At 38.1% G+C, this 12048-nt stretch overlaps 1 protein-coding gene across 1 annotated transcript in view; it reads left to right on the plus strand.

Moving 5' to 3' along the window:
• Positions 1-12048, plus strand: part of LOC145984527 (uncharacterized) — a 217744-nt gene that overhangs the window by 184432 nt on the left and 21264 nt on the right. Inside the window, exon 2 of the mRNA XM_083118182.1 lies at positions 7748-7900. Within this exon, the coding sequence (XP_082974308.1) occupies positions 7748-7900 (153 nt within the window). The remainder of the gene's footprint in view (positions 1-7747; positions 7901-12048) is intronic.

The raw sequence follows: 12048 nt of genomic DNA on the forward strand, positions 1-12048 counted from the left end.
TGAGGTGAGTGAAGGCAAGGACTTTTAAGAACCTTTTCCTGCTCCCACAAAATTAGGCAATAGTTAGGCTGGAGAGTTTAATGAACTAACCGGCCCTCACACTGGCAAGGGAAATGGGGAATACGCAGCAGACCAACCAGAAAAACGGTGGCGCCGAGAGTTACGACGTCGAGAGGAAGAAGCGCTGGGCGCACCTCGTTCTACAGGCTGCTGCGTTTCTCATCGCGCTGGATTGGTCGCTTCCCCACTTACCTTGCCAGCATGTAGGGCACCCGCCGTAAGACTGGACAAGACCTGTAACTGTGAACGATTGACATGCGAAGTAAACTAGAGCTTATCTGCGAACGCTCAAAAGTTGAGTTGTAGTGTCCTACGCGGAAAATCAGATATTCGTCGTCCTGGCTGACTACGTACGAGAACAAAAATAAATTAAAACATCCCATGTTATGATGATCACCTTGCTTGAACCACGGTCTTGGCTGGCACTCAAATCGTGGTAACTATGTATATACATATATCACCAACACGATTTCATTTATCACCTGGATAAATATCGTGGAGACATACCTCCCTACCCATGAAATAAATATAGGACATATGAAAGTTTCATTACTTTTTCACGAAGATCATAAACCTTTTTAGACGCGGTGCATTTTACTGATATAATAAACGGGGTAGCATTGTATCACTGTATTTAAGGGAAGTGATACAAAAGCAATTTTTTTTCAATGAAGAGTTCAAGTTTCACATGATTATTTTTTGTCTTACTTAAAAATATACGCCAGTCTTAATTAGCTTCTGTGCACAAAGTTAATTTTCAAAATACAAAGTATGTGTGGTAGCGCCTTTCCTTCAATAGAGTGAGTAAGAGAGGGGGGGAGAGAGACAGAGAGAGAGAGAGAGATAAAAAAAGAGAGAGGGAGAGAGAGAGATTTATTCAGTAGAAGTCATTCACGCCCACACCTTCCTTTCAGCACAAACTTCCTCGTAAACGGAATAAGAAGGATTGGAGCAACAAAAAAGCAGGCATATCATCTTCATACTTTACCATCGACGATACATATCGCCGACACGCTATATATCGCCAAAATATCGTGACGATATATCGTCTAGTTGATATCGCCTGGACGATATTTTTTCAATATCACGATATATCGTCTAGACGATATATCGCCCAACACTATATAAAAGAAACCTCTTCCTGAAACTCTTGCCCGAAGGTGAAACAGCCGCAGTTTTCTCTCTCCACCGCGGGAGGGGGAGAGGGAGGGAGAATCTTCCCTCGGTGTTATTTGGGTTGCATATCCAACAGGCATTATATGATACCGAACATCTGACATAGGTTCCGTAGAGTTGGTGTTTTAAGTTCATTTTATGCACAGTAAGGCTAATCGGGACTGGACCTACAGTTTAAAGTGGGATCCGAACCAATATGGGCCTCCACGTATAGGTTCCGTAGAATGTACTCTTTTGAACTCATCTCACGATCGTAGGTACTATCCACAAAAACGGACGCTTTTCGTGAAAAATCCTTATTAATTCACCTGACTTGCAAGTCGACTAGCTTCGAACATCCCGATTCCCTGTCGCAACTTAGAAGTCAAAAGAAAGCGCGTATCGTGCCTTAAGTGTGAGGATGCCGCGGCGTTTTTTAATTCAATACCGCTTCTGAAATAATAAACCGCCGAGAAGCGGAGTTTCCCTAACGCTGCTTTTTGAAGTTCGCTTGTGGGAATTTAAAACACATGATTGCACCACATCTACTCCAGTTTCTTACGTCTCTTCAGTTCATTTGGCTTTAGTTGATTCGGGGAAAATGTCGTATTATCGTAAGTTCTTCTTAAAACATCAGCAACACTAAAAGTGTACGTATGGTGTTCGTTGAAAGCAATACTTCTGAGAAACGTAATTCGCGAATTCTCATTGGCTGTAAATAATCAATTTTGCATAAAAAAAATGTTGCGGCTTTGTGGGCCTGTCTTTGGGTGAAAAGGGCTCGTTTGAGAACCGCTGATTTAGTGCAATAATAGTGATAACTCTACGACGTAATTAGGACAGTTGATTTCTGAATTTTCATTTAATAAAAGATCTGCCACGCAGCACAATAATAATAATATTCAATAGTACCCACCGATTTCTTTTTAGAAATAATTTTAAAAAACATCAGAAAGTTACTTTAAAAAGTGGTTTCTGATATCTACAATTTCAAACATCGTACGCAGTTCCACGGAATTTAGGGGAGGGGCTAGGTCCCCGTTGAAAACTATTTTGGTACAGACCCTATGTTACAGCCACGTCTGGTACGAGTTCCCCGTATTTCCGATCCGCCATGTAACCGAAGTGAGCATATTATATCATTCGAGCTCGACCTAGTTTTCTGTGTCAAATTAGGTCAAAGGCCAATAGTTGAAATATTGCTACTATCGATCTATAGTCGATCGATCGAATTTAGCAGAAGACATCTAAGAAACACATGAAAAATGAGTCTCGTGGAGAAAGTTTTGGTATGTTGAAAAAATAGGTAAACTAGTTAAAAATTGCAAGAAATAGGATTAGTATATCCTGTTCTTCCTTTCCAATTTTGCAAAAGAAAATAAAATGAGTTAAAAAATCACAAAATTGGAAGCTGAATACTGCCGTCAGTTTGAAGGTCAAGAGATAATCTGATCAGACAATATGATGATAAAAAGTAATATTGTAATTATAGAACATTCGCATTGGGCGCTTCCAACACGTATTTGCATACATATATCCTAATAACGGTAACAGAAAAACTACTTACGCAAATGAGCTTCACCAAGCCTTCCAACGTTGTGGAGGTATTTTCTTTCATCGTGGAATCTATTTGACCGGCAAATCATATATTTTTCAAGAGAAATATCTCACCGACGCACAATTGCCATGCTTCCCGTACGTGAAGTGCATGCTCCACACGTTCGATGATGTAACCCACTGTCAGTGTATCAAACTCTTTTTTTTTTTTTACTATGCTTGCCTAACCTAACCTTATGGAAATGGTTTGATGGTTTGTGGGCTTTCCGTAAATGGTCCGTGGGGCTATCCGTGAATGGTTTGAGGGGCTATTCGTCAGCTACCATGCATAATGGTTCGTGGAGCTATCTGTGAATGGTTCGTGGGGCTGTCTGTGAATGGTTCGTGGGGCTATCCGTGCATAATGTATAATTTCCACCGGTGACGAACACGATAGTAGGTATTTTTTGGTGAAGAAGGTTGAAACACTGCATACCCATAACGTGAGTCAAGATGTGCCCGCCATATTGTGTGTTCCGGAAGCGAAGAAAGGAATAAAAAAATCACTCTGTATGTGAAAAATTGTGTTTGTTTTTGTGTAAAAAGCATAATGGCACCTTGAACTATGTTCTGCAATACACAATTGGTAAGTACGAACCATACAAAACACAAAATATCCGATTTAAACGTGTCTCCGATATAACGAACTGTTACCCTAATAACATTAGACATTATATTTCATCATGACATTCAAATGACTGAACCAGTTGAATCTCATAAATTTGATGTCACTTGTATGGAACAGTATTGTAACTAATTGAAGCATTCCACTGAATAACGCTGTATGGCACATTTTGGAATATTCTGAGTTACCAGTGGAATCATGCTCTACCGAACATGACAAACATATACTGAAAGACTCGTTTCTCTATTGCCCAAGAGTTGGCACGAGTATGCTGGAAAACTGGTCTCTGAGTGGAACCGCTGTATGTGCAAGCAAGATGCCGGACTGCAGAGAAGTAACGTTATCTGCTAGCAACGTGCATCGTATCAATAGAAGCAGAAAATGCAAAATAAACGTTTCTGAATGGAAGGACATTAAAAGGAATAACTTAATGGATGCAGGGGAAGTATACACAAGTAGAAAGGCAAGGATGTGATGGCAAGGAGGCAGCCAACGAAGGTAAGTGGAACAACGCTGTATGGCCAAATGGATCTATAAAACGGTTGCAGTAAACGATAAGGTACATGAAACCTTTGCCTTTTGGCAGCACAGCTTGTACAGTATTTGGATTGTTGTCATGTTTTATACAATACTGGGTAATGTGAATGTCTTATATGTAGTATGATACCGGTTTGTAGTACGCAAAGACAAAAATAATGTTGTGTCACATCAGCACGTAGCCATTATTTACAGATAAAATACACCATCCTAGATTATACCTTGTACATGAAGATGTAGTACACTGTTCCAGAGAACCTACCAGTCTTGCACCGTGGCCCGCTGCCACTCAAGAAGAAGAAGGCCTGATGGTTATAATATGCTGCAGTACATGGACGGGGAATACAGACACTTTTACATCGACCTGCCATGTGCAGATGAGTGAAGTGTGTGTTTTGGTGTAACCGAACCATTTCTTTTTTCTCTTGGTTCAACCACTGAGATCAGAGTAACTTTCCAGAGTGAAGTGCGTGTTTTGGTGTAACCGATCCATTTCTTTTTTATTTTGGTTAAAGCACTTGCATCAGAGTAACTTGCCATGTGACGATAAGTTCAGTGCATGTTTTGGTGTAACACATCCAGTTTTTTTTTTCAATACAATTAGATTTCAGTACTGTTATCGTACCTGCTGGTGTTCATTTTCCCCATAGTACTTCTGCACATACAGCGTTATTCCACTGGAAATTTTTTTAAGTGGCCTGCCATGTAGCTACAGGCTACAAACGGGCCACTCATAAGGTTGGATATTGCTCAAACATTGATACTGTGCTTGCATAATGTTTTATTCTTTTCCCTTCTAGTCCAGTAACATACTACAGGTTTTTTCAGTTTTTCTCGCATTCCCTTGAAATGTGCCATACAGCGTTATTCGGTGAAATGCTTCAATTTTAGCACTTCAAAGTTTGTATTCTAATTAAATACCACTGTGCAGGGGTTATATGTAGACATGTTCCACTGAATGATCAAAAACACATCTTCAAATGCATCCTCCTAAGTGTTTCTTACAAAAAAGGCTATTTTCATTTGATTGTTTCTGAAAAATCATGAGTGCATTGGCACAAGTTATTTTCATCTGTTCCGAAATCTGTTCATGGAGAGAGTATCATTACTCTTTTAATCTTTCATATCAGACAACTTACTAAATAGATATGGTGTGATGTGAAAATGCCTGCAAATGGCGGTGGTTAATGTGAACCGGTAAGTCCCATGGGAAGAGAAATTGTGCACTCAACCCATATCACATAATGGATAATCACAAACGTTCAGGTCACATGAAGTTAAAGTTTTTAGGAAAGGGAGCTTTCTTGTAATTGTGTTACCCCTGAAACCTTCACTCACAATTTAAGTAAAACACTGATGCAAATAACATGGAAATATTCTAATTGGCAGTATTATATGGGATGAAAATGTAATGGTTCTTTTTATCTCCACATTCCATCATAATCATCATTCAATGGGAATGTTGCAAATAACTTGACAGCTCAGATATATTAAAATATATAATATCAAAGCTGAGGTAAAGTAAGTAAGTGCATATGTGTGTGTGTGTGTGTGTGTGTGTGCACGTATATGAGCATAGGGATGCACATATTCAAAGTGCAAAATTTTCCAAAAGTCTCCATATTTGAATTTTCAGTATAATATGAGTACAAGTACTATGCGTGTGTGTCTTTTTTTTTTGTATTCATCGTGAAAACAAACTCAACGCAAGCAAATAAAACTATTCAAATGTGTGGTAACACAACTGTTTTAATTTAATTCATGTTTTACCTGTATATTTGTAAATTTCAACAGAGGTATGGAAATCGTTGCAATTATTAAAATTTATGTGAAGTACATAAGTTTTTGTTGTTAGAGGGATGCATTTCTCATACCATAATGTAACATCTGTAATATGCAAAATCTTCACAGAAAAAAGTGTGGGGGATGTAGCAGTTTTGCACCAACCTATGAGTGACAACACTTTACCAGGTGTGCCGGTTAATAATTCTTAATTGATCCAAAAGAAAACAAGTGTATCTGTGGAGAAAGGTAACAAATGCTTTATTCAAAGTATGCGCCATCGCTAGCTATACATTGTGCCCATCTGTCCGTCAAATTGTGGATGCCCTTCGAGAAAAATTGTTCACATTTTGAGGTGATCCAGACAGCAAGCCATTGTTCGACATCTTCATAATTGTTGAAGTGTTGCTGGGAAAGTGAGTGAGACATCGATGAAAACAAGTGGTAGTCTGAAGGGGCTAAGTCTGGTGAGTATGGCGGGTGGGGCAAGAATTCCCAGCCAAGTGCAGAAATGGTGTCTCTGACGGCTTTCGCTGTGTGTGATGAGGCATTGTTAAGCTGCAAAATCACTTTTCCATGTCTTGTCTCCCAATCTGGGTGCTTTTCGATCAATGCATGGTTCAAATTGATGAGTTGTTGACAGTAGCGAATGGCATTCACTGTTTTACCTGGTTTCAGAAGCTCATGGTACACCACACTACACCCTTCTGATCCCACCAGATGCACAGCATTGTCTTCCTTCTCAAGCGATTCGGTTTTGTGGTCGATATTGAAGGTTGTCCTGGGTCAACCCATGACTTCTTGCATTTTGGGTTCTCGAAGTAGATCCATTTTTCGTCCCCAGTCACTTTCCGATGCAAGAAGGACTTTCTTTCATGCCGAGAAAGCAACACTTCACACACCGTTTTTCGCTTTTCTATTTGTCTGTCGTTCAGATGATGTGGGACCCATTTTCCTGCCTTCTGGATCTTTCCCATGGCATGAAGACGATCAGATATGGTTTGGTGACCAACATATAACTTCTCTGCCAGTTGTTGTTGCATTTGCGTATCAACTTTGTCCAACAGTGCTTGCAATTCAGCGTCTTGGAATTTTTTCGGATGGCCCAGTCAAAATCACCACTTTTGAATCGTCGAAACCAACGCACACACGCGTCTTGCGTTAGGACATTGTCACTGTACGTTTCCACAAGGATACAATGGCTTTCACTCGCATTTTTCTTTTGATTTATTTGGTTTGAAGGTAAACATGTTTCAGACACAAACCCAATATCACGATCACTTGCACTAGGTTGCACATCCACGGCTTTTTGTGTCCTGGCAACACACTGACGGAACAGTTGAGACTGTGCACCAACCCTTGCTTCCAGCGCCATCCAGCGACAAAATTAAGAATTATTAACGGCACACCTGGTAAATCCAGTCCTATATGTCACATTGTAAGAGTTATTCATTAGCAAGTGTGAGGAGTTTGATTATTGATTGATTTAGTTTATTTTACTTCGCGATTTGTGCCTCTTGGCTAATTTGCGAAGATGGGGATGAGTGATGAAATGATGAAATTGATGAATGGACATTCACAAACAACCAAGCCCGAGCGGGATTCCAACCCGGGACCCTTGGCATCACAGCACGATGTGCTAAAAGGGTTTGATTATTGATTGATATACAACATAGTGTCTTTCTCAACCATAGTGTTACTAAAATAAATATTTAGTATTTTGTTATTTACTTTTATTTCCCTGTGTTTAGTTATAAAATATTTTATCCAAAAAATGATGTATGACTTTAAATAGTAAAATAATTGTAAAGTATATGATATCAAGTCTTGCAAAATGGTGAAACAAAGCAAAACATTTGACAGAACATCACAGAAATGGATAATTTCCTTTGAAAATAAGCTATTTGACTCACTGTATCATGTAAACAACAATTCTCACAAGTTTCTGCACATGGAAATAATTAATTACAAAATATGTTTAATTTTTTACAGTTTTACCCCAATGGATTGGTGATAGCTTCCATAAAAATGAAGAATGCCACAGATTTGAAGGAGAGTGCAGGTAAAATTAATCGACTGTTCAAGCTTGTGAACTCATTTAAGGGCAAATTGATAATCAAAGCCAGGTTCATTGAATCTTCAAAGGTGAGTTTATCTCATTATAATGAGAGTATGTTCAGCTTTATAACTATGCAGTTTGTCATAAATGTAGTGTGTCAATTGTCTACAGTTATGAATCAGTAGAAAGATTCAGTTGCTCAACCAGTTGATTCCTTTTTGCTACGCAATAAACATCAAACTTGGTAATTCATGACCATTTACTGCGACTATTAGTTTTACATGTGACTTTTAAAATGCAACTTCACACTAAATATTTTCAAGGGGACCCAGCCTTCATATTGAAATAAGAGCTGAAATGAATTTTCCACATTATCCACACCTGCTCTATTTCACTTCAATATCATTAGAATTATGAACAATAATATTAAGGTCCACTAACACCAAAATTAAACACAGTGTGTCACATGTGGCAAAAACCTTTTGGAGGTCCAGTCCTTCCAATTGGCATTTCTTCGAGCAACAATTTTTCAGTGAATAAGAGTCTCATCACAGCTTTATTGTCTCTCTCTGAAGACTGGAGTCCTCTGCTATTTCTTCGTAGCAGATTGCAATTTGTGACGTTAGGCCACCACCTACAATCTAGAGGTCCGGTTCAAACCCCATAACTGAAATGATAAGTTTGCTTGAGTATATACAGTATATTACTATCAGCATTAGAAGCCTAATGTGAGAGACTCTTTCCTTTAATCTTGGCCTGGTGCAGCCAGTAAATGGCTGAAGGCACATCCACCTCAAAGTCCAAAAGAGGAGTGTTTATTATCTTTTAACAATTCTCCCAAAACAGATTTTTTTAAAAAATATATATATATATATATGTGTATTATACATGTAACTTCATTAAAAAAATGTTTCAAGCAAAAAATACAAAGGAATATGAACAAAATAGTTGGCAGCAGGAAGCTTCCTCCCCCTGCTCCAAAGTAAAATCCTTGGTGTGCCGCTGCGTTGAAGTAAGAGAAAATGTTTCCAGATTCTTCTTACAGTTATTTGTCAGAGATTCAGACAATCTTGATTTAGTTTCAAGAAGGTACTACACTGATATATAAGTCGATAACAAAAAGTGTGAAGGCAGAGTATTGGGAGTAGAAGTTAATTTCTTGTACAACTGGGAGGGAGGGGGACTAGTTAACTGTCGTATGTCTGTCCCACTCTGGCATCATAATTTTTTTGTCACTAAGGCCCCCCCCAATATTTTACTTGCAAGGGTCCCTCAAAATTTTACTTGCAGCCCCCCCCATCCCAAGGAACTGTGCTTTGCCACTGCCAGGATCTCTTGTTGATTTTAATACTTGCATACAATAATGTGTTTTCTGTTATTGCCTCACACAAGTCATTGTAATTATCTGCAAATTAATATCAATAATTATGAAAGAATATTTTTATTTTTTAGCACATATAAATTATTTTTTGTAGAATATAAAAATTTTATAAACACTGTATAGCAGTGAGTAGTGTTAGCAACTATATCTTATGTGCAGCATTGTCAATAATGCCAATAGAACTTCCAAAGTTCAAATTTAAGATAAGATTCAAAGAGCAAAGAATGGGGTGCAAGCTTTGCAGTATTTGTGCTTTCTCTCTAGGCAATTGTATAAAATTATCAAATTATTGTTACACAAAATTATTCATATTATTGCTGTCCAGTACTGTTCACAATCACATATCTACCAGTTTTTCACATATTTTCCTTCATCTTTCAAAAGCTCTAACTGTCTTGTTGATCTTGCATTTCTGATTCATCACTGCTGTCTACGTGCTCTGATGTGTGTTAATTTTCCAGCATTCACATCTCTTATGGCATTCTCCAAATCTTTCTTATCATAGTTTCCATAATTTTGTCCTCCAACTACTTTCTGCATACATGCAGCATTGTCCGAATTCACCCTGCTGAAGCACTGTATTCCACTGTCACTGCTGCTACACGTCTACTTGCAAATGCACACAGCTTACACTATCACAGAACTGTCCTCACACCTCCATCCTTGACATGTTCTTGGGACAAAAATTCCTAATTCCCATTATTTGTCAGCTATGGCCCAAAGTTTCCACTATTAAGAACAACAATGTAAATTCTCTTTTAACTTTAGACAAGTCTCACACGTACATTGACACACGTGCACAAGTTCAACAACTGAAGGTTATCAGCTACGTAAATCAGCAGTGCCACAAGCAACAATGCAGAAACTCACAACACACTGGTGCAGCGTTGCAGGCTCGACAAAGGAGGAAAAAGGACATGGATGGAAAAAGGACACATTTTACCATTTCTTGGTAGTCGGAAAAGTCGAAACTTCCTTTGATTAGCCGTAACTTGCATTAGAAGTTGGTTCCCCCATAAGTAATACATGGGAAGGCCAGGACCTAACTAATGACTGCTAGCCTCATTCCCACGAGAAGTGGAAGATCATCCAACCAGTTACAAAATGACGTGTGGTTAGCACGACAAACCCCCAGTCGTTGTACGTTTTCATGACCGGATTACGCCACTCATTCGTAGCTCCCCAATTTCCTCACGATGGTGGGTGGCCACCAGTCCTATACACAGGCCAAAATCTCAGAAGAAAAGTTGTTAGCTTCCCCAAGGAGACTTGAACCTGTGCACATCCCATAGCCGGAGCCCAAAGCATGATGCCTTAGACCACATGGCCAAGGTGCAGAACCATCATTTACAAATAGTCTGAATAACTTTTTACATTGTCACATATAACTGATTAATTATCAATGGCAATCTGTAAGAGTATTGACATTACAATCAGGTCAGCCCTAGTAGAAATCCTAATGAAAGTTTCAGTCAATTGATTTGATTGATTTTATTTATTTTACTTCACTTTTCTGCCACTTTTTGCTAATAGAAAAGATGAGGATGAAAGTGATGAAAGGACAATCACAAACACTATGAACACAACACAAGTCCCACAGAGGATTATAGTGTCTGAATCCAGACACCAGAGCCTCATTAGTCTGCAAAATGCAGTCCAGGGTGTGCAAAATGGAAGAGAGGTTGACATTTGGGTGTCTTCCAAAAATATGATTCTTTATGTACGAGAAGTGTCAGTCATCACCCTGTACACAAATAACAAATAACACAATTGCCATATGTAATTTATTTCTAGTTGTACTTGCATTTAGCTTAATTTTTCAAATCATGAAGAGCCATGGAATTTCTTCTGGAAATAGTAACACTAATCCTTGTGCCACGAATAAGTGGCACATACACACGTGTACATATGTACTATTCAAAACGAGAGTAAATAAAATATACACACAATTTGAAATATTCGTTGTGTCAGGTAAGTGTTCGCAAAATACATGGTTTTACTTTACCTGATTCTTGTTTTTTAGCCATAGGAGACAATGCTCAATTGTTTTTTTTGCTTTGCAATAAAAATAATAGAACTTGTTCTTTGAAGTTTTTCGGAGATGTAGCAAATGAAACGTAATCAGGAAGAGCATTCAAAGGTTTGAATCTGACAGCAGAATGGCGTGGAATGTTGATTTTTCGCCGACCTCTTGTATTGTATGAATGTATTGAATTTCCAAATGTCAGTTAGTTTCTTGTGGAAATAGTTAGCTGTTTATAATTTTATTACCTTATATACTAAAGAACATTTTTGCAGAAGATGTCGCCTAGACATGTTAATAATTTTGTGTGCATTGATCAAGGGTAAGATATGCTCATTTCTCCTGACCAAGAGAACGTAAAGAATGCAGTAATTGTGTTTTTCTTTGTATTCTGTTCTATGTTTTGCATTGTAAATTCGTGTCATACACCACATCACAATAATAAAAAATTGGATATACTAAAGTTTTGATGAGATATAATTTTGTTTCTCTAGTGAATAAAAGGCTCTTCTTCTGTAGAGTGATTTCATTATTGCTTTTGTGCACTGCGCTGATATGTGCACTGACCAGGATAAATTTAGATCGAAAGTAAGCAGTGCGGGTCACATACGGGTGTTCACAATATTTTTTTTTATACTGAATGGAGATTTACTTCTCTCCCTTGTAACTTCATCTTCAATTGAAAAAGTAAGAATAACAGTTCAACTTATTTTCAACTATTTCCCACAAAAATCACGCTATATTTGAAGTAATACATTTCTTTATTCAATTAACACCCTTTTAATTACGCAATTTACAATTAGTAATGGCTAGTGCAAACTAATTAATAT

The sequence above is a fragment of the Lepisma saccharinum genome, chromosome 2 (genome assembly GCF_977018435.1).
Source record: "Lepisma saccharinum chromosome 2, izLepSacc3.1, whole genome shotgun sequence".
In the NCBI taxonomy this organism is placed as follows: domain Eukaryota; kingdom Metazoa; phylum Arthropoda; class Insecta; order Zygentoma; family Lepismatidae; genus Lepisma; species Lepisma saccharinum.